We start from the raw sequence: 22,817 nt of genomic DNA on the forward strand, positions 1-22,817 counted from the left end.
GGTGTGCTTTCTAAAACTATTCAAATGCTGTTTGTGTCTTTTTACGATTTGAAAGTATATACCAAGGCTAGCGTTGAAGGTCACTATCGCTGGGTACTTGCTCATGCCCCAAATCTTATAATAAATACTTTTTTCACTTCCCCCAGTCTCCAGACTTGCAAAGAAGGACCAGAGTTGATGACAGGAAGCCTCCTCCTTTTATTGCCTTACATTTTCCTTCTTGGTGGCTTGTTTGCAGCGGTTGGGCCCAGAGGAAGAGGGCAAGGGAATGGGCAGCAGGGACAGGGGCAAGGAGAAGATGGGGCCCATTCACATAGGGAAGGGCCCATATTGTCTGAGAGGCCTCCAAAACTTGGAGCCAGTTCTGGTTTATACTGTGCTTTTGTTTGGTTCGATTCAGGGCTTATAAAAATAGAAAGAAAATACTGAAGTTGCAAAATACTGAAGTGTGGAGCTCGAACCCACGTCCCTGAGATTAAGAGTCTCGTGCTCTATCCTTTTATTAAATTTTATTGTTACCGTTCACATTAACACACCATACAGAAAAAGAGCATAAATTTCCATCGCCACCAAAGAAAAAAAGAGAATGAGTACATCAACTAGTAACCTTCAAAACATAAAATAAAAGTATTTTTCTACCTACCAGACTTCCCATCTATTCCTTATTACAGACTCTGTATTAATTGTTCACTGCTGCTGCATAACGAGTTTTGTTCAATTTCAATATCCCCTGATCCATTCATTGGTTTTTCCGCATTTTTAACACTGCTGCTGAAATTATTCAAACGCTGCGTATGACCTTAAAGAACTGTACTATTATTATTTTTCAAATATATTTTAAAAACTTGCCATTTTGAGATAAATAACTGTTTTGGTTTTTTTTATCTTTTCTGACATGCTATCTAATTCCGCATATTCAGCCAATTTTTGAACCCATTCTAATCTTGACGGGACTTTATTGCTTTTCCAGTTTGCCGCAATGAGAACTCTTGCTGCAACCGTAGCATATAATACGATCTCTTTAGCTTTTTTAGGAATATCCGAGTCTGTGATTCCCAAAAGGAAAGCTTCTGGTTTCCTATTAAAAGATATTTTAAACATTTTTTCCAATTCTATGTGGATATCCTCCCTAAACCCCTTGATTTCTTTACACTGCCACCACATATGGAATAAAGTACCTGGCTTTTCTTTACACCTCCAGCAATTATTAGGGACATTTTTGAACATCATGGACAATTTCCAGGGGGTTAAATACCACCAATACTGCATTTTAAGAAAATTCTCTCTCTGAGAGTAACAGGCTGTAAAATTCCAATTTATTTTCCACAGGTTTTCCCACTGCTTCATTGTTATTGAGTACCCAAAATTTTGTGACCACTTAATCATAGCCGCTGTAACCTCCTCCTCCTTGACTTCCCAGTCAAGGAGGAGTTGGTATACTTTAGAAAGTGTTTTAATTCTGGAATTAACCAAATTCACCAAATCCGATTCAAATCTGGAAGTCTCAGTGGAAAAAACCCTTTTGTTTATCAATTTTGAATGTCTCAAATAATTGGTGATAGTGAAACCAATCAACAATACACTCTCTTATTTCCCTGAAGCTTTTTAATTTCAATTGGTTATTATCCTCCTTTAGGAGTACTTTATATGATGGCCAGGGTCCCTGAGTATTTTTTCTCTTAACTGCCTTCGCCTCTTTTGGCGAGATTGGTTCGATTCAGGGCTTATAAAAATAGAAATAAAATACTGAAGTTGCAAATCTGCTGTGGGGAGAGGGGATCAAGGCATCAAAGCCACCAGACTGTGGGGTACAGAACAGAAAGCAGAGCATGACGGTTGTATTACTCTCAATCCTTTTGCTTTCTCCTTCAGGGGTTGCACCGATATCATCTGCTGCATCTTGCTACTGGTTGCCATTGTGGGCTACATCGCTGTGGGAGTCGTGGGTATGTGTTGTAGAACTCTCCATCTCCCTTTCTCTGGCTCTAGGCAACAGCTGAGTGTTGCTGGTGACTGGGCAAGTAGATGTTGGGTTGCCATATTTTGAAGAGCAAAAAAGGAGGACACATTTTCTGACTTTTTCATTTAACTATGGATTACTATGATGACTCTCATTTTACATACCCATGAAAAAGTAAAAATGTCCTGGAAAAAGAGGACATATGGCAAGAATGTGCACCATTATGAAAACAAGGGGTTTAAGCAAACTCTTTTTTAAGTGTGTGGAATGCACATCTTCATGGCCATGAATCATAGAATTGTAGAGCTGGAGGGAACATGAGGATCATCTAGTCCAGCGGTTCTCAACCTGTGGGTCCCCAGATGTTGTTGGACTACAACTACCATCATCCCTAGCAAGCAAGGCCAGAGCTCAGGGATGATGGGAGTTGTAGTCCCACAACATCTGGGGACCCACAAGTTGAGAACCGCTGATCTAGTCCAACCTCCTTTAATGCAGGAATATTTTGCCCAGTGTGGGGCTCGAACCCACGTCCCTGAGATTAAGAGTCTCGTGCTCTATCAACTGAGCTATTGGTGAAACATTCTCTTTTTGTAAACAAAGAAAATGACAACAGCAAACCATGGTTCTTAGGAATCCACATGAGCTGTGGGACTGAATTCACGGTAGGCCATGAACTTGCCCTGATAATATCTTATTGCCTCCTCCCTCTGTCTTTTTGGAGGGGTTTAATATTGTGAGTGGCTGCATGCAGATTTGGGAGACTCTTGACAGAGAGGCAGTGCAACACAGTGGGTAGAGACTTGGACTTGGATTCAAATACCAAGTCACTGCACAGTCGAGCAAAATACCTTCTTTCGTAGGTTAACATAGTTCATAAGTTGAAGGATGAAATGTACATGTGAATAACAGAGATATAATCATAGTCCAAAGCAGTTGCTGGGGAAACTGGGTGATGTTGCACAATGTGGAGGGGAGCACATTGCCAAGCTCTGGATTTCTGTCTTTTCAGCATGGACACAAGGAGACCCCCGGAAGGTGATCTACCCCACAGATAGCCGTGGGCAGTTCTGTGGCCAGGCCGGAACCCCAAATGAGTAGGTGTCTTAGAAAAATCCTTTGTTATCTGTCCGAGTATAGCCAATGAGGCACTTTGTATTTCGAGAGAATTTTGCACATGCATCTTCCCTTTCCGGATTGCCTTTCCATGTCGTCTCTTCTGGGTAGAAAAGGGACAGCTTCGTTTCTTGCAAGGCCTGCTTGTCTTATTCATGATGCAACTCGATTTTCCCCTTAATGTGGAATTCTGGAATTTTATGAGGCATCTAAAGTCCCCCTTGGAATGATCTCCTGAGTTGCCACAGTCAGTTGGGGCCAATCGTGTCACATGCCAGATGAAGGTCAGGAAACCCCAAATAGTGGTACAGTGGTACCTCGGGTTACATAGGCTTCAGGTTACATAGGCTTCAGGTTACAGACTCCGCTAACCCAGAAATAGTACTTCAGGTTAAGAACTTTGCTTCAGGATGAGAACAGAAATCGTGCTCTGGCGGTGCAGCAACAGCAGGAGGCCCCATTAGCTAAAGTGGTGCTTCAGGTTAAGAACAGTTTCAGGTTAAGAACAGAGCTCCAGAACGAATTAAGTACTTAACCCGAGGTACCACTGTATTCTAGGCCAAGTGAAACCAGGAATGAAAATCTGTGCCTCCACAGCAGTGGTGGGATCATTCTGACCCACGGGCCTAATTAGGCCCAACCGTTCACTTGCTTTGGTTCACAAGAGTGTTTTGGATTAGCCACATCTGACATCAGATATGGGCCCTTTCAAGAGCAAGCTCCTGATTCTTCCTTTGCAGTCATGGCTTGAAACACCTGATGTCATATAACGCTCCTGAGGTGATTAGCAGGTGGGCAACCCCACTTGCCCATCAAAGTAACCCATGGAGGATTGGCCATGTTTGATTCCAGCCTTCTGGCCCAGAGGTGTTCCTCACCCCTGCTGTACAGGAAATCTGGTGGGCCTTTCCTCTGACTGTCCTTGTCACCCTCTCCGATGAGGTGGCATTGAATTCAGTGAGGGAGAGGAAGCCAGAGCAGCATGAGAGGATAGAATAAGGAGAAGTGGTTCCTACCCCCCAGTTGCGTATGAAATTTCAGGGGCAATTACATAAGACAAGGGTGCATTTCAGCATTTGCAGACTGCATTCTCCTCCCGGTAGGCAACCACTTTGAGTCTTCATGCAGCATGGGTTAGGTGGTGTCACTTCCAGATAGGCCTGAGCTGTGGCAACTTTCATTTTAAGAACTGGTGATGGCTAAGGCACATCGCCCTTGGCACATCGCTTTGTCTGTGATCCCCAAGCAGTGCTGGCTGGTCTGCGTAGAGAATTCTAACCTGTTCAGAAGTGGTTCAGGAGAGTCTGCTGGCATGAGCGATCTCCTTCATCTTCTAGATCTCCACAGTATGTCAGACTTGCTGAACTTTTGGTTAAATCATTTTTATTAGTTTTTCAATAAAAAACATCCAATTAACATATCAAATCATAATCCAATTAAAATAAAAAACTAAAATAAAAAAGACCAAATTATCATCCAAATTATAATTATTAATTTTTCAGGGCTTCCCATAGTCTGGACCTTGAAGCATAACTCCAAATCTCAATCCTGCCTCTCCTCGTTGTTTCCATATTTTCCACATCTCAATTTTAACGCTTTAAGACTTGCTGAACTTTTGGGACCTATCTACTGATAGAAACATACGCTGGTTTGGATGTTCTTATGGTCCTTTCTCTGCTTCCAGGAATAAACCTTTCTTGTTCTACTTCAACATTGTGAAATGTGCCAGCCCTTTGGTGCTGTTGGAGTTTCAGTGTCCCACCACACAGGTAAGGTTTCTCTCCTTGTCAATACCTTTGTCCCAGAGAGGTCAGAATTTCAAGAGCTTTGCGCTCGTCTGCATAGGACAAAACTTCATGGACAAAAAGGAAAGTGAGTTGTTTGTGCTCAATGATATCTGGACATAGACACACTGTTGTGTAATGTTGCCCAATAAAGTGCATGGGGAGAGAGTCAGAGCAAGGATGGCTTATATCCTCTCTTGGTCACATTGGGGAAATGGGAAGGGAGGGCAAGGACTTCAAAGAGCAGCTGCCCAAAGAAAGAAAGAAAGCAGTTTTGAACAATCTATCCTGGTTGAATGGGTGATGTTTGCCTTTTCTTTGAAGTCTCTGAAGCTGTTTGCTGCTTGCCTCTGAGAGACTTCAGCTTCTCACTAGAACCCTACCATAAGTGGATATGGAATTAGTAGAATTAAAAGGATGTAAATCTGTGACCCTGTCACAGAGGTTGTGCTCTCCATGTTGAAACTGCCTCACTTTAATGTTGTGCAGGGATGTATGAATGTGTGTGTGTCTAGGTCAGAATAATAATAATAATAATAATAATAATAATAATAATAATAATAATACAGTGGTACCTCGGGTTACATACGCTTCAGGTTACAGACTCCGCTAACCCAGAAATAGTGCTTCAGGTTAAAAAATTTGCTTCAGGATGAGAACAGAAATCGTGCTCTGGTGGTGTGGTGGCAGCAGGAGGCCACATTAGCTAAAGTGGTGCTTCAGGTTAAGAACAGTTTCGGCTTAAGTACGGACCTCTGGAACAAATTAAGCACTTAACCTGAGGTACCACTGTAATAATAATAATAATAATAATAATAATAATAATAATAATAATAATAATAATATCTGTATATCACCCTTCATCTGAAGATCACAGAGCGGTTCACAAGATTAAAATGCAAAATGAGAACTCAAAATACCTAATAAGACAAAAACAGAAACAAACCAATGACCCAGCCTCCCACAAACACATTTAAAAGGTCACAGAATTGTTCATTAGCTAAAGGCCTGGTTATAGAGAAATGTTTTAGCCTTGTGCCTAAAGATATGTAATGAAGGTGCTATGTGAGCCTTCCTGGGGAGAATGTTCCAAAAGTGCGGAGCCACTGCAGAAAAGGCCCGTTCTCATGTTGCTGCCCCCTGGACTTTTGCGGAGGAGGCACGCGAAGAAGGGCCTGGGAAGATGATCTCAGGGTCCAGGTAGGTTCCTATGGAGAAAGGCAGTCCTTTAGGTATTGCAGGCCCTTGAGCCATTTAAGGCTTTATAGGTCAAAACCTGCACTTTGAATTGGGCCCAGAAACTGATTGGCAGCCAGTGGAGTTGGGCCAGGATCAGTTTAATATGCTCGAACTGTCTTGCCCCGGTGAGCTACCTGGCCACTGAATTCTGCACCAGATGAAGTTTCAGGGGCAGCCCCATGTATGTGTTGCAGTAATCTATTATTCGCTTGATTTTACCATAGCCGTAATCTTCTTTAGTTCTCCCTTGCTAACAGACTATCAAGTCAGATACACCCTGGGCTAGGTGTTCCAGACTTTAATTTGAATGTGGAAAACTGCTTTAAAAGCCCTGTATTAAAAGAGAGATAGTGAAGGCTTGTTTGGTGAATAATACATTGTTACAGAAGCGTGCCGTTATGTTTCAAGACGCTGTTTATAAAAAGTCTTCAAAAGACAGCATGCCTGTTAGGAATGGGAGGTATTTACAGTATTTATGAAATGGTCAGGATAGTCAGGGTTTGACATGGTTTTCAATTGAGTGAGGTCTACCGCACTGTAATGATTCTCTCTTTTTTAGGTTGTTTTGGTTTTTTCCAGTATAAGGTTACTTTAAAATGTGGCAACTGTTATAGGTGATATAATCAAAATTATTTATACTGGGGGGATGTTGTCTTTACCGAGGTGGTTTAGCAATGCTGTTATGGGTTCTGGATCGATAGAATATCCTGCAGTTTTATTTATGTGATCTGATGTTTGTACCCAGTAATTCTTTATATTTTACGGCAAATCTGCATATGGAAATAAGACCTCACTCTGTCACAGTTTTCTTGACACGTTTAGAGTGTGGTGAGGACGTGTGATGTATTTTTTTGGCAGTAAATACCACCTGGTGTATAATTTAGATGTTAGTTTCTGGATAATGAGTGAGGAGGCAGTGAGAAACTTTATTTACAGATGCCAAGCACCACTGTAAGTTTGCATTAGCATGTGTTAGTAATCTTCTCTGTTGCTGGAAATATATTAGACTAGGAGCCAATGCCTTTTACCTGTGGTAGACATCTGGAAGTGGTCAATGATTTGGAAAGAGGTGTTTGAAACTATCAGTTGAATTACTCACGTAGTAATTAACACCATGGATATTATCATTTGGTTACATTGAACATTTGATAACTAAAAGGAAAGAAGAACTGGTTTCAAACGTAACTATTATGGCCAGAATAGATCTATACCACAAGGTCCACAATCGAAAGATGGATTGAATAAGATCTGCAGCATATATATGGTAAAAGTCTTGCAACAGCTCATTTCAAGACGACAAGAAAGGCTGGCTGACCTAAGAAGTTTTGTGTTAAATTGGAATTCATTTGTTCAGTACTCATTTTCAGAAAATCTAAAATGTTTACAGTCTTGATACATGTTATATTATTATTTATATCCTGCCTTTTACCCAGACTTGGGACTATTGACGATTCTGTTATTTTATGTATGGTACACAATTTATTATACAATTCTAGATAAAAAAACACACCCCAGTTATAACTGCTGAGATACCTTTTTAGTCAGTTAAAAGTTGATCTAACCAATTCATTAATTTAGCACTGCAGGTTTGAATAAATTATATCGTTTGTAGTTGTCCCTTAAGGAATCCATCATATAAGGGTTCTCAAGAGAAGACACGAATAATTTTCCCCAGTAGCGGGGCCAAGGTTATGATGCTAGATGAAAGAAAAACAAAGGAATGTGGGGTGGTCCAGGACAACTGCACATTAGAGGCAAAACAGTGGAAAATGGAAAGGTAACATTGGGATGGAGTCAAAATGAAAGCATTAGGAAGCATTACTGTATTTTAATATTTTGTTGGAAGCCACCCAGAGTGGCTGGGGAAGCCCAGCCAGATGGGCGGGGTATAAATAAACAACAATAATAATGATAATGGGTGAAAAAACAAAAACAAAATGCCCTACATGAACAAAACTGCCAAATGCACTGGTACCTTGGTTTTCGAACAGCATAGTTCTCAAACTACTTGGAGCCCGAAAACCTCAAACCCGGAAATGAGTGTTCTGGTTTTTGAACTTTTTTCAGAAGCTGAACGTGCTCTGTTCTGAGTATAACTTCCGCTTTGAGTGCCACACTTCCGTTTTCCAAGTGAGGGAAGGCAGGCCGGGCGGCAAGCGAGCAGGCACCTGCCACCCTCCAGCGCTGGGTCCCTCCACTACCACAGCAACCACCCCCTCCTCCAGCCCCAGTGGCCCGGCACTGAGTGAGGGAAGGCTGGACTGGAGCGGCAAGTGAGCAGGCAAGGGATGTCGCCGCCACCCCTCCGCCTGCTCCTGCTTGCAAGTAGGAGTGGGATCGGGCTGCTCCGCTAGGCAGCGTTGCTGCTTGCACGGGAACAAGAGCTGGATTGGGGCTGCTCAGCTGGGGAGGTGCAGGCTCCATCACACTTTCCATTAAGGGGTTCGCGGCTGCAGTCCCCTCAAGGGAGAAGCTTAAAGGAGCCCCTACACCACCTATTTTGCATTACTTTCTATGGGAAAGCACACCTTGGTTTTGGAACAGACTTCTGGAACCGATTAAGTTTGAGAACCAAGGTACCACTGTAATGTAGAGATTTGTCACTGTTGCTGGGAATCGGAACCCTGCTAGATAAATGGTGTCTGAATTGTGACACTAAATTGCTGTGCTTCTTGTGACTCTTTCAGATCTGTGTTGAAAAGTGCCCAGATCGGTACCTCACCTACCTGCAGGCCTCAACAGTCGGCGCAGCCAGCGAGGAACTCAAATACTATGAGCAGTTTTGTGTCCCAGAATTTAAAAACCGGAAGAAGGTGAGCGAGCATTACGGATGCATAATGGCTAGGAACTAGTTCAGACTTAAGGGTGATCTTCCGTTCTGCTTTTGCCTTTGTTTTCCTAGGAGGTTCTCCTCCTTTGGGCAGGAATGACCCATTCCTTTTCCCCCTCTCTCAGGCCCTGAGTGCACCTGAAGTTTTGAAAGATGATCTGTGCCCAGCCATGCTCACTCCAAGCAAACCCTGTAAGTCTGTCCGAGGAAGCAAACCAGTGGGGGAAAGCCTAGGGATTTTATTAATAGTTTCTTGAACAGCTCAGTAGTCAGTCTTAATGCAGCTCAAGCTTTCAGTGGCTGTGACTCCCAGCCACTTCCATTGTCAGAAAGAGCCTCAGCTTAGCCTTTCCACACAAAGACTACCACAATGGTGACTCCGTTGAGACTTCTTATCTGGGAGTATGGGAATCTGAAATTTGAAAACAAGAAGCTTCTGAGCAACCAGCCCACTTGTTCTGGGCTAGAGCAGAGCCTCAGACCCAGCATATATTATCCCCCACTTCATGCACTAAACAGTTGTTATCTCTAGCATGGTGTAGTGGTTAAAAGTGGTGGACTCGTAATCTGGTGAACCGGGTTCGCGTCTCCGCTCCTCCACATGCAGCTGCTGGGTGCCCTTGGGCTAGTCACACTTCTTTGAAGTCTCTCAGCCCCACTCACCTCACAGAGTGTTTGTTGTGGGGGAGGAAGGGAAAGGAGAATGTTAGCCGCTTTGAGACTCCTTCGGGTAGTGATAAAGCAGGATATCAAATCCAAACACTATTGTTGGCATGAAGGCCATAATCTTCATGGACCTTGCTAACTCCCCAGGGGGGAAAATGGCCTGGCTGTTTTTAGTTTCATTTTAACCTCTGAGCCAGTTGCCAGAGGTTTTTTGGGATAGAAAGCCAAAAATTTGGGATGGCTGTCAGCTTTTTTCTAACAAAGCTATTCAGTTTCTATAACTATTTGAATGGAAGTAACCATCATTTTCACCTTTAGAACGCTCTACATATGCACTAGAGCACAAGATAGTTGACTTCAGACCTTGCACACCATTTCAGACATGGCTGCAATAAAGACTGTGGGGTTCTTCTGTGTTGTTCCTTTGCTGCTGCCTCCCCCACCAGGCTTTATTTAGCCAAGGTGAGGAAAGGCAGAGCAACCTGGCGATGTGGCACCCACAGTTGTGGGAATTACACTTGCGTCAATTTCCTTGTGTGGCCCCGCCTCCTGACCTACCACCCGAATTTTTGAAATTAAAAGTTGGCTACCATACGTGATCCCTGAACCCACACCCGAGCAGGTTGGCTCGGTGTGAATTTTAAATATCAACCCCCTCTCTAAGAAAATCGAATTAATTCTGAAGGAACATAAGAAAGCAGAAATAGATATTTGGGTTGGGTAGAAAGGTTATGTATTTTCCCCAGTGACGTCTGGGAATACTAGGTCGGGAACTCCTTGCTGGCTCCCCCCACCCCACCCCCAGGGCTTGACTTTGCTTGTGAGCTGCACCCTTTGTGGAGATGAGGGAGAGCTGTGAGCCAGGCAAGAGGATTTGAATATGAAGGACAGCTACAGCTGCACAAGGAGAAAAGGAAGTAATCTGATTACACCTGTCCCTCTGACTCATTTTGAATGTCTCTGGCAAATAAAGCATCTATTAAATCACAACGAAGTTTGAAACAAGTCTTCAGGCTAGTCATGATCATTACAAACACGTGAATGGGCGAGGCCTTGGGGTGCTGATTACTCAGTGAGTTATCAGTTAACTCTTGGGTGTTGGGGCAAGGGATGGAGATGCAATAATCTATAAAGAGGTCTTGTTCTACACTAAGTATCCTGACACCAATTCAGTATACGCTGAGTGGAGCCCTGGTTCCTGTACAGGGACGCGGACTTATAAAAAATATTGGGGGGCCCCGGGAAAGCTCATGAATAATAAATAAGCTCATGAATATGCAGATAAAGTGGCGCCGCCTCCTCGTGAGCGAATAGGGGAGAGCGTGCTGCGCCTATTAATCAGCTCCGAAGGAAATTGGGTGGAGCTTTTGCTCGGGAGGGAGGGCAGGAGGCATGTAGCCCGACCCTGTGCATTTTGGGCTGGGGGAGGGGCGGCGGTGGCGCTCTGCTGGAGGGGCGCCCGAGATTATTGGGGGGGGCAGAGCCCCCCCAAACGAATTTTTGAGGGGGCTCGGGCCCCCTCAGGCCCCATGGAGTCGGCGCCTATGTTCCTGTAGTAGGTTGCGGGAGGTCACTCCAAGCATCAGATGAAATTGCCAAGTATGCATAAGGATTTAGCCCATTCGCAACCCCCACTTTGCCTCTTCAGTTGCCAAATCTCACTCTTACCTGCTTGAAACCAGCTTGGGGTGTGGGTGGGTGTTGTAGTTTTCCTCTCGGCCCGCTGATTATAGAGGGTCTTTTAAGCAGAGAACAAGGGGAGCGGATGCGTACTAGTCTTCCTGCTGCTTAGATCTCTTACATGTTGTGATCCTCAGTGGCTCGCAGATGTCTACCTGCAGTCAGCTCGAAGAAAGGGGTCATCATGGTTGGGAACAAGACCACCTTTAATGATGGAAAAGGACATGAGAGGAATGTGACGGAACTTCTGGAAGGGGCCAAGTGAGTCTTAAGTGTGTGTGTTGGGTGGCGATGAGCAGAATGGGGCTTTGTAGACCTAGTTATTCCAAAATTGGCCAAAGAATACTTTTTGCCGACTTTGCTTAATTTACTTGTGTTATTCTAGTTTTTCGGCCTGGGGATTTGGTCCCCAGTAATTTGTAGTTTTCTTGCTCTAGTTCTTTTCATCACAGGTGGCAGAAACTGGGACATTAGAAAAACAAGGGTTGTGTTGAGACAACAGATGGGGCTGGTGGGGATTGTAGAGGAAAAGGTGGGGTATGTGCTGAGAAGACCCCCATCTCTTCTAATCCATTAGGGAAATCACATGCCATCTTCCACCTTAAAATGGTAAAGGTAAAGGACCCCTGAGGGACGCGGGTGGCGCTGTGGGTTAAACCACAGAGCCTAGGACTTGCCGATCAGAAGGTTGGTGGTTCGAATCCCCACGACGGGGTGAGCTCCTGTTGCTCAGTCTCTGCTCCTGCCAACCTAGCAGTTTGAAAGCACGTCAAAGTGCAAGTAGATCAATAGGTACCACTCTGGTGGGAAGGTAAATGGTGTTTCTGTGCACTGCTCTGGTTCACCAGAAGTGGCTTAGTCATGCTGGCCACATGACCCAGAAGCTGTACGCCGGTTCCCTTGGCCAATAAAGCAAGATGAGCGCCGCAACCCCAGAGTCGGTCACAACTGGACCTAATGATAATAATAATAATAATTTATTATTTATACCCCGCCCATCTGGCTGAGTTTCCCCAGCCACTCTGGGCGGCCCCCAGTCAGTGTTAAAAACAGTACAGCGTTACATATTAAAAACTTCCCTGAACAGGGGAACAGGGGTCCCTTTACCTTTACCTTTTTAAAGGACCCCTGACAGTTAAGTCCTGTCGCAGACGACTCTGGGGTTGCGGCACTCATCTCGCTTTACAGGCCGAGGGAGCTGGCGTTGGTCCACAGACAGTTTTTCTGGGTCATGTGGCCAGCATGGCTAAGCTGCTTCTGATGAAACCAGAGCAACGAACGGAAACGCCATTTACCGTCCTGCCGGACTTTGACGTGCTTTTGAACTGCTAGCTTGGCAGGAGCTGGGACCGAGCAATGGGAGCTCACCCCGTTGCAGGGATTTGAACCGCTGACCTTCTGATTGGCAAGCCCAAGAGGCTCAGTGGTTTAGACCACAGCGCCTCCTGTGTCCCATCTTACCCTGGCCAAAAAAAGGTTCCACTTCTTCCAGGAGACTTGCTATATTCCGTGTTCTCTTGCAGCTACAAGGATTTTCCAATTCCTTTTCTGGGATACTGCCAAAGTCCTTCTGGACAGCATGATGAAAATGCTTCGCAGGCCTTGAGATATAGAACCTTAAATGTGCTGCATATATGGAACTGCCCTCTGCTTGTTAACCATCCTTCTCCCCATGCAAAAGGAAATCCTGTGCTCACAATTGTTGAGACTCTCAGTAGCCCTAACCCAGCAGAAGTGAAGTTCCTGCAGTGTCAGTGAGCAGTTAGTGCTCTACCTAACACCAGACTCTGTAGCTTTCTTATCTCAAATAAAGCTCCCAGTATGTATCTGAATAAAATTCAAAGTGTTGGTGCTGAACTTTAAAGCCTTAAATGGCCTTGGCCCAGTATACCTGAAGGAGCGTCTCCACCAGTGCCGGCTTTACGTATAAGCTAAACAAGCTACCGTCATACCTTGGGTTACGAACGCTGTGGGTTGCGCGTTTTCGGGTTGCGGACTGCACTGAACCCGGAAGTACCAGACTTCCAGGTTTTGGCACTCGCGCATACGCAGAAGTGCAAAATGATGTCATGTGCAGAAGCGCTGAATCGCGTCATGCGTGTGCGCAGACGCAGCGCTTCAGGCTGCGAACGCTGTGGGGTTGCGAACGTGCCTCCCGCACGGATCACGTTCGCAACCCGAGGTATGACTGTATAGCTTAGGGCCACACTCTGTTGGGGCCCCCCAAAAAAATTAAAGGAAAAAGCCTTGGATGTACATTTCTTCACCTTTCCTGTTCTTCTCACTTCTTCTTACTTTGAATTCCAGAAAAGCAAATGTGGTTCTAGAGGCGAGACAAGTGGCTATGAAGATCTTTGAAGATTACACTGTTTCCTGGTACTGGATAATAATGTGAGCAGAGAACGGAATAGTCCAGCTAAGGGTGGAATGAGAAGTCTAATGGGAGTAGCAAAAAGGAAGCTCTGGTTCTGTTCCAAAGGCAAAGGACCTTTCAGGCTTACAGGCCATCTTAGGAGTTTTTCAAGTTCTGGATGTCCAGCTGAGCATTTCACCATTGTGAAGACCCGTGTCTTCTGTATTTTCCCCTTGAAAGTAGTGAAAAGGAACACCACAAGAGTCCTTATGGGCCACTTGGCACTTTTCTCCATTATTATTATTAAAGATTGAAATACTGAACTGAGACTTGCAACCAGAGGGTTTTTTCATGATAGGTTCAAATCACTGTATCAGATTCAGCCCCACACCCTTCTCTCTATGTATTTATTTATTTAATATATCACATCACTGTTCCAAAGGATTAAGGGGATCAGTCTCAGAGCTGCTTATATGGCGTATCAAAGGCCCTCAGACCATTCTCTGCGATTCCTACCCCTTTTTTGCCCATGCTTATCTCTTTGGTTCCCTGGTCTCTGCAGTTCTTTGCCTGTCAACTACCTTCTTGCTAATGGTTCATAGCCCCTTTTGTCAGCTTTTTATGACCCATAATTAAGTTAAATTTCCTTGATATAATTTGCACTGTTCACCTTCATTCTGCTACTGATTCGTTTACCCCAAGTAGTTAAAATGTTTGTGCAACGCAGCATCTTCGCCCAGTAGGTTGTGACTTGCTTGGTAGTTCAAGAACGTCTTGAGAAATCCCTTGTTGTCTTCTATCTGCAGAGGTCTGGTGATTTCCATGGTGGTCAGTCTCATCTTTATTGTCCTGCTCCGGTTCCTAGCAGGGATCATGGTCTGGGTGATGATTGTGCTGGTGATCCTGGTGCTTGGATATGGTGAGTTTGGTTAAGCCCAGGGATCTGGGCAGGTGGGCTGGATGCCTACTGGAATAAATAATAATAATAATTTATTCCTTATACCTCACTTCTCTGACTGGGTTGCCCAGTCTGGGTGGCTTCCAAGAAATTAAAACATCAAACACAGTAAAACATCAAACATAAAAAAGCTTCCCTATATAGGATTGCCTTTATATAATTGTTTATTTTCTTGACATCTGATGGGAGGGCATTCCACAGGATGGGTGCCACTACTGAGAAGGCCCTCTGCCAGTTTCCCAGTAACTTCACTTCTCACAGTGAAGGAACTGTCACGAGATCCTCAGAGCTGGACCTCAGTGTCTGGGCTGAACAATGGGAGTGGAGACACTCCTTCAGGTATACATTCCCACTAATGGTCTATCTCAGCACCATATGCTTCCTTCCACCCACTCTTGGTGGTGAAACCTCTCCCTTTCCACTTGTGGCAGGTGGCACAGCTTGCTTACTGTCACTCAGGTGAGCCTTGCTAGACCTCTCTTTGAGAATCCCCTTACTTGTGACTTTGCTCGTTGATGCTGGAACTGGGCCTAGAGTAATGGCATTGTTTTGGATCTTTGCCTCAGTTTAGGGGATGCTCTGAATGACCTTTATAGATCTTGCTGTGCAAATTATAAAATTGTTTCCTCTGTGAATCCAGGGAAGGTGAGCTTGAGGATCAAGTAGAAGTTAGGAAGTTTGATGTAGCACCGGTCACTTCTACAGTAGCCTCTTCAGGTATCCTTCCTGTCCCCCTTAAATAGTTTTTTTTTATATGTTGCACTTGGAAGTAACTCATGTCTTGAGGAAGAGGAAGGGAAAGTTGCCCTGGTGAACAACTTAGTTGTAGTTGGAAAAGATTTCAACAGTCTGTAATTTCTGAATAGATGATAAACCTTTCCCTGTTGCAAGTTAATTGGTCCTTCTAATTCTGTGTTAGAATATCACTTCGGAAGACCGTGCTCTTTACGTTATATTCAGACTGTTGACATCTTTCCCCTCTCTGCATAAGTAGCATCTGGTTTTCACAGAACGTGTGTGGACATGATGTCATTAAGCAGTTCATAAATGATGATTATTAATAAGATCCCCTTCCACCTTTTCATTCAACTCCTCCTCTATCCACAACCTGGCAACTTGAACTGAACTGATCTAAATCCTTTTCAAACTGTGAATAATTCTCATGAACTATTGCAACAGAATTGAACATAGGAAATCAGATAAAGCCTTGAGGACAAGCCTGGACTGCTCCTTCCCTAAACCTTTGATATGACAGGCACTTCTGAACTTGCTTCCCCATTGGTATGCTTTGCGCTCTGGTGTTTAACAGCGGGACAGCTTTCAACCATTTGGTATGTTGGCGGTATGTTCACTGCTGCTTTCATCTTGCAGGAATCTTTCATTGCTACATGGAATATGCCCAGCTGAAAGGACAGGCTGGTTCTGATGTTTCCCTAAAAGAACTTGGGTTCCAGACAGATCTCCGTGTCTACCTACATCTGAAGCAAACCTGGCTGGCCTTCAGTAAGTCTTCTGCTCAGCTGAGCGCTTCGCAATGAGTGTGTCTCTTTGTTAGCCATGCCCTCCTATGTGTAGATGAAAGACCAGGAGGAGGAGAAGGTCTTCTTCAGGCCTCTGCGCAGACCCAGGGCTGGGAAGTCTGTAGCCCTTGAGGAATTGTTGAGCTCAATCTTGCATCATCCCTGACTATTGGCCATGCTGGTTGAGGCTGATGCAAGTTGCAGTCCAACAACATCAGAAGAGCCAGATGGTCCCCAAAAGTGACTTGCTCCAAGAACCATCCAGTGTCACTTGTTTGGTGTTTTACCCTGCTTTGTGGAATCAGAGCGCAGGAGGGCTCACGTTCCTCTCTCTTGTCTTTCTCTCTCTTCCACTTCACCTCTCTCTATTTCCTTGCCCAGTGATCATCCTATGCATTGTGGAGGTTGTCATCATTTTACTGCTCATCTTCTTGCGCAAGAGGATTCTCATTGCCATTGCATTGATCAAGGAAGCCAGCAGGTGAGCCTGATGTGGCATGTGCCCAATAGATCGCCTTGCAAGGGTGCTTTTATCTCTCCACCCCCACCCCCCCATCCCTAGTGTTTGCAGATATCCACAACAGTTTGCTGTTCTGTCTGATTCTGCTGCTGGGAAATCTAGTGGGACTAGCCAACATCAAAGAGTCAAAAACAGACAGCTCCAGGGTTCAGGGCAACTACCTTCTAACTAGAAATACAGTACAGTCATACCTTGGATCCTGAACGCCCTGGAACCCGTCCGTTTTGGCTCCTGAACGCTGCAAACCCAGAAGTGATTGTTCTGGTTTGCGAACGTTCTTTTGAACCCAAATGTCCGACGGGGCTTCCGTGGCTTCTGATTGGCTTCAGGAGCCGCAATTTGGTTTTCAGACGTTTTGGAAGTCGAATGGACTTTCGGAATGGATTCTGTTTGACTTCCAAGGTACGACTGTAGTAAGTGAGAATGTCCATCTCAGACACAGTCTGACCCGCCACTCCCAGGGGATCGTTGGATAATTGTTTCTAGTAGAAGTGTGAGAGGAGAGTAGCTGCAGTGAATCGTCACTCCTAGAGTGGGATCTGGCAACTCTTCTTGGTGAGACAGGAAGCCAGTCCACAGTGAAGCTAAAGGGAAATGTGACAGAGGGTCCTTGCCCTGCCTAGACAGAGTTGGGGCCTCGAAACTGACTTGTGTACCTTTTCTTTCTCCTGTCCCCTCTGACAGAGCGATTGGTCACATCATGACATCCTTGCTGTTCCCTCTCTGCACTTTCTTCCTGGTGTGTCTCTGTATTGCTTATTGGGCCAGCACAGCTGTGTATCCTTACTCAGTCCCCCCTCCCCTGCTCTCATGGGACAATGGATTAAGGGGGTATCAATCAAAACTTTATTAGCAAAGCCAACAGGCAACAGCTATACAAGAATTAAAAATAAAGTAGGATAAACATGAAAAGGGGATAGAAACAAACAAAAGGAGGTCCGTCAGATGAACAGGTCTGTCACTCAGATGGTGGCCCTCAGTTTCACAGCTCTCTCGATGTACCTTGCGACCTTCTCTGTTGTCTGACTATCCGTATCAGATAAGAGAAAGAACAGCATAATATCTTGTGGACGGCCGGGGTTGGGGAGAATGAGTGGAGTAATAATCTCATTCCTTAGGTCTTTATAAAGGGGGCAGGATAGGAGGACGTGGGACACTGTTTCCGTGTTACCATCTCTACATGGGCAGAGTCGTTTTTCATATGGAGTCTTTTGGTAACGACCTTCGAGTACAGCTGAGGGAAGAACATCCCATCTAGCCAATGTAAAGGCGCGTCTGTATTTTGGGATGGTTAGTTTAAACAGATATGAAGCTGGGAAGTCAAAGTGGGAAGGGGGAAAATAAGTATACCATGGGCACATTTTCTTTAAAATAGTCAGGTTGTTTTGCCGTTCAATGTCTTTCAGGCGCTGGCCTATTAGACTCTTTGCTTTAATGAGGCCCATTGATAGTAGGGATTGCGAATGCAGACCGCATGTAAGGAGTTTTTGATGCACGGTTTTGAACCACATGCTTTTATGAGGGTCTTGCATTACTAGAGGCAGTAGACCGGGTGGATTTAGATTAAGACGAAGCCAATAGTTGAGTGTTCTTTGCCAGGTCTGAGTTTCTACAGATGGGAGGCAGGCCTCGAGTCGTAAAGCTGCGTTTGGGACACAGGAGGGGACACCGAATATCTGCCTTAGGAATTTAGACTGAGCAGTTTCAAGACTTGAGCAGTGGTTCCCCGTCCAGATTTGTGCCCCATACAGTAACTGCGCCAGAGGTTTTGCCTGAAAGACTTCAAAGGCTGCTGGAATATATCTGCCCCCCTTCGTGTAAAAGAAGCGCAACAGCATCTTAATACTTTGAGCTGCTTTTTCTTTGGCATATTTTTGATGGACGTCCCAGGACCCGGTCGACTGGAAGACGATACCCAGATATTTAAAGGCTTTAACCTGTTCGATTGTCTGGTTATCCATCCTCCAGCTGTACTGTCTGCATTTCCTTCCAAAAACCATGATTTTTGTTTTCTGATAATTTATTACCAGTTGCTCTCTCCTACAGTATGCTGAAAATTCACCTATGAGCCTATTTAAGCCTATTCTTGTTCGAGATAGGAGTATCGCATCATCAGCATACAAAAGCACGGATATTGATTTGTCAGCCAGTTTGGGGGCATGGAAGTCCGGAGATGACAAACAGTTAACCATATCATTGATGTAATAGTTGAATAGAACTGGGGCCAGGATGCAACCTTGCTTGACCCCCTTGCTGACAGGAACTGGTCCTATGAGATGGCCATTTAACGAAGTTCTTACATACAACACCGTGTCTTTATATAAACAGCTGATCAGAAATAATAGTCTTTTGTCTATACTTGATGCACTCAATTTGTCCCAGAGTCTTGCACGTGGAATTGAATCGAAGGCAGCCTTTAGATCGATAAAGGCTGCGTATAGCACCCCACGGGATTTTTTGGCATATTTGTCAATTAAATAGGCTAGGGTGAAGCAATGGTCTATGGTGGATCTGCCTTGCCTGAAACCCGCCTGCTCTTCCGCTAGAATAGCTTCAGTTTCAGTTCAGCTTCAGTTTCCAGCCAGCTGGTTAGCTTAATATAAAGATGTTTGGCATATAGTTTGCTGGGTATGGGCAGAAGGCTGATTGGTCTATAGCTCGCCGGGTCTGGCATAGGTCCTTTTTTATAGATTGGAATAACTATTACCTCTGTCCAGCCATCTGGAAGTAGACCCGTTGAGTCAATCCAGGTAAATAAAGATTAAGGGGGTATGGTTGGGTGGGAGGGATTCCAGAAAACTGCCCGGTGTTCCAAGTCTGCTTTCAAGCCAGCAAGAATGGGTCGTAAATTTCTGCAAAGCTCCTTGACTGCTCCCAGTTTCTTGTCTACCTCCAATGAAGCTGTCTACAAGGTGTTCAACGAGACAGAGTGCATTTATGCCAGAACGACCTGCAACCCAGAGGTAAGAAATCTGAAATAGTCACTAATGGAGTTGTCTTCATTGCATAATGGGCAAAAAAGGATGTGTCTAGAATTATTGTCTTGCTTTCTCCACGGGGCTTCTCTTGAAGGTTCAGCTGGGTACAGAATACAGCATTATTCTTCCTTCTGGAATTGAGGCAGTGCTCCAGGAGTCACGTTGCAGACTTGGCCCAAATACTGTGGAACAGGCATTCATTCCCAAATGCTTCCTCCTCCCCTGCCAGACTGCTCAAAAATCTGCCGAGGGTCTTAATTATTTTTCTGCCTATTGTAGCAATTGTAATGTGGTGTGCCATGTGCCGCATGATCTTTAACTGTATTTGCATTGCTGCTTTTATTTCTTACAAATTAAGAACTCTCATAAACTTGATAATGAATTCAGATTGTAATACAGTAACATAAAGTATAGGAAATAAAAGAAGCAGTAAAAACGCCATTAAAAATTGATACGAACGTTCACTCACTGCGGGTCACCTGAATAAAGCTTGCAGACCACAGGTCGGGAACTTCTGTTGTAGAAAGCTTAAATTCTGAGTGGCCCATGGAGGCTGTGGGATCTCCCTTGCATCCTGATTCTGGGTGGATTCAGACAACCTGTGTGGTATGATGGTCACCTGCTGCGTGGAGGCTGAAATCCCACTTTGATTGAAGTTTCACAGAGTCAAGTTATCTTGTGATAACTGCAAACCTCTCACATGGTGTCTGCCCAAATCTGGACGATACCAGATTAGGGAACTAGTTCTCAAAAGGAAGAGGCAGGGGTAATGCCAGCACCTGGGAGAGGCGTAAGTTCATTGATTGTGTTTGTATATGAAATCAGCTGCTGCCTGCCCCCAACTTCCTGATCAGTTGTACATGCTACATATTACCCCCTTTCACATTGTGGTTTTGCTTCCCTGTGTCCCCACCTCATCCCAGCCAAACATCATGAAAGCTATGCAGTAAGAGTCGCCTCTCTGCTGGGGATTTGCCCACCCCTTTGAGGAGGTGGGAAATATGGCTTGACCCAATATCTCAGTTCCCCCTGCCTGCCCACCCTGTGGAGAACTGAAAAGGGAAGCCCCACATGACACGTTTGCAAGAATGACCTGACTTCATTTTTTCTGGCAGGGTCCCAACTCTAAAATACTGACCCACAATTTGGGGAGAGATTTCAAAATGTTAATGTCGCAAGCTGCAGCTTCCTCCCATCAACCTGCCCAGATCTAAGTACTCGTATCCATTTCTAAAACAGAACATGATGCAAACAGAACTGCCACACGCCCTCATTCTCAAGTGGGTGCCTTCACCCCGGTAGCACATACACAGCCCAACAAAACAACAACAAGAATCTGCTGACAGCATACAAATCAATCTGGCTGACCTGATCCAAACACACACACACACACCCCACTCACACACAAAAACAAATCTCACTACAGCCAACCATACCCTAGGCCACCCCCAAGCTCTCTCCCCACCAAGGAAATACAACAAGCAGAGTAAGAGAACCCACACAAGTGATGTTGACACAAAACCCCCCCTACACACTAAGTAGAAGAATAGCATTGTCACCCAACCCCACTCACCATTCCCTCCTCCCCCTCTTTCCGCCTTTTTCTTCCCAACCTAACACTGTATATAACACTAATGTCTCACAAGAAATGAAACTGTAGAAAACACAACTTGAAAAAACGCATGTATTTTTTGTAAACGTAAGAAATCCTTAATGAAAATATATTCAAGTGGAATTCTGAAGCTGCCTGTCTGGCTCCCATAGCGATGAGAGTAATATCATTTTCTTCCTTCTTTTTTTAGACCTTCAATACTTCCAATGTCACCAAAGTGTGCCCAAGCTCTCGCTGCCTCTTTGCCTTCTATGGTGGCGAGAGCACCTACCACAAGTACCTCATCATCTTCCAGATCTACAATGTCTTTATGTTCTTCTGGCTGGCAAACTTTGTCATTGCCTTGGGCCAAGTCACACTAGCCGGAGCTTTTGCCTCGTACTATTGGGCCTTTAAGAAACCGGATGACATGCCAGCCTTCCCTCTCTTCTCCTCCTTTGGCAGAGCACTCAGGTACAAAGACTGGGGTGGGCAGGAGAGTTGCAGCACGCAATTCTTGACCGTCAGAAGTCCCTGCATCAGTGTTTCTCATGCTTTGGGTCTCCGCCTGTTGTTGGACTACAACTCCCATAATTCTCTGGCCACTGGTCCTGCTGGCTAGGGATGATAGGAATTGTAGTCCAACAGCAGCTGGAGACCCAAATTTGAGAAACGCTGCCCTGCGCTCTGGAGGACCAGGGGAGGATGCAGGGTTTGTTGGCTGAACGGGATCCTAGATAGACAAGGCAGGTCTCTGCACAGTGATTTCAGCTCAGTACAGTGGTGCCTCGCAAGACGAAAAGAATCCGTTCTGTGATTCTCTTCGTCTAGCGGTTTTTTTCGTCTTGCGAAGCAAGCCCATTGAAGGATTAGCAGATTAGCGCTATTGGCGCTATTAGAGGCTTTTAGCGGCTTATCTGCTGATCGGATCAGCTGATAAGCGGCTTAGCGGCTCAGAAAAAGGGGGGGGGAAGGAAAAAAAACCAGCAGGAACTGGCAAGACATTGTCGTCTTGCGAAGCAAGCCCATAGGAGATTCGTTTTGCGAAGCACCTCCAAAACTGAAAACTCTTTCGTCTAGCGAGTTTTCCGTCTTGCGAGGCATTCGTCTTGCGGGGCACCACTGTACTGGACTATCTGCACTCTGGGCTAGATAGGGCATCCAGACTGGAAAATGGTAGAGTGTTCAAGTCATTGTGGTACAGAAAAGAGCTTTGATATCCTAGGAGCTGGCACACAGCAGAGGCTTGTTATTTCTAATTGCATACAGAGAACAGAGCCTTGTTTACCACTTAACATCAGGGCTGGGCAACCTGTGGCCCTTCAGATGTTGCCAGGCTACAACCACCATCATTTCTGGATATTGGCCATGCTGGCTTGGGGCTGATGGGATTTGGAGTCCAACAACAACCTTATCTCTGGTTGACATCTTTATCTGAATCGGGATAATTTCGAGATGGTTGATTTGCATGATCTGTGGGGGTGTCCCAGGGCAGAATGAGAAGCATTTAATATCAAAGCAAGCTCCAGGAATGTGCTTAGCATGGTTCCATGACCGAAGGGGGCTTTGGTCATTTCTTCCCAGGAGGAGGTCAGGTTCCGGGCAGAGGGAGCTTAAAGCCA

The 22,817-nt window shown here is 45.0% G+C and overlaps 1 protein-coding gene across 3 annotated transcripts in view; it reads left to right on the top strand.

Annotated features, from left to right (window-relative positions):
- The window catches only part of SLC44A2 (solute carrier family 44 member 2 (CTL2 blood group)), a 63,001-nt gene that overhangs the window by 27,825 nt on the left and 12,359 nt on the right, over positions 1–22,817 (top strand). For all 3 annotated transcript variants that reach the window (XM_081176405.1, XM_081176406.1, XM_081176407.1), the window contains exons 3-15: positions 1,873–1,946; positions 2,973–3,057; positions 4,761–4,845; positions 8,787–8,912; positions 9,055–9,121; positions 11,413–11,536; positions 13,583–13,666; positions 14,435–14,547; positions 15,958–16,089; positions 16,488–16,587; positions 17,311–17,403; positions 19,505–19,589; positions 21,407–21,669. In XM_081176405.1, the coding sequence (XP_081032531.1) occupies positions 1,873–1,946; positions 2,973–3,057; positions 4,761–4,845; positions 8,787–8,912; positions 9,055–9,121; positions 11,413–11,536; positions 13,583–13,666; positions 14,435–14,547; positions 15,958–16,089; positions 16,488–16,587; positions 17,311–17,403; positions 19,505–19,589; positions 21,407–21,669 (1,431 nt within the window). The remainder of the gene's footprint in view (positions 1–1,872; positions 1,947–2,972; positions 3,058–4,760; positions 4,846–8,786; positions 8,913–9,054; positions 9,122–11,412; positions 11,537–13,582; positions 13,667–14,434; positions 14,548–15,957; positions 16,090–16,487; positions 16,588–17,310; positions 17,404–19,504; positions 19,590–21,406; positions 21,670–22,817) is intronic.

Source organism: Podarcis bocagei (assembly GCF_964188305.1).
Source record: "Podarcis bocagei genome assembly, chromosome: 17".
NCBI lineage: Eukaryota > Metazoa > Chordata > Lepidosauria > Squamata > Lacertidae > Podarcis > Podarcis bocagei.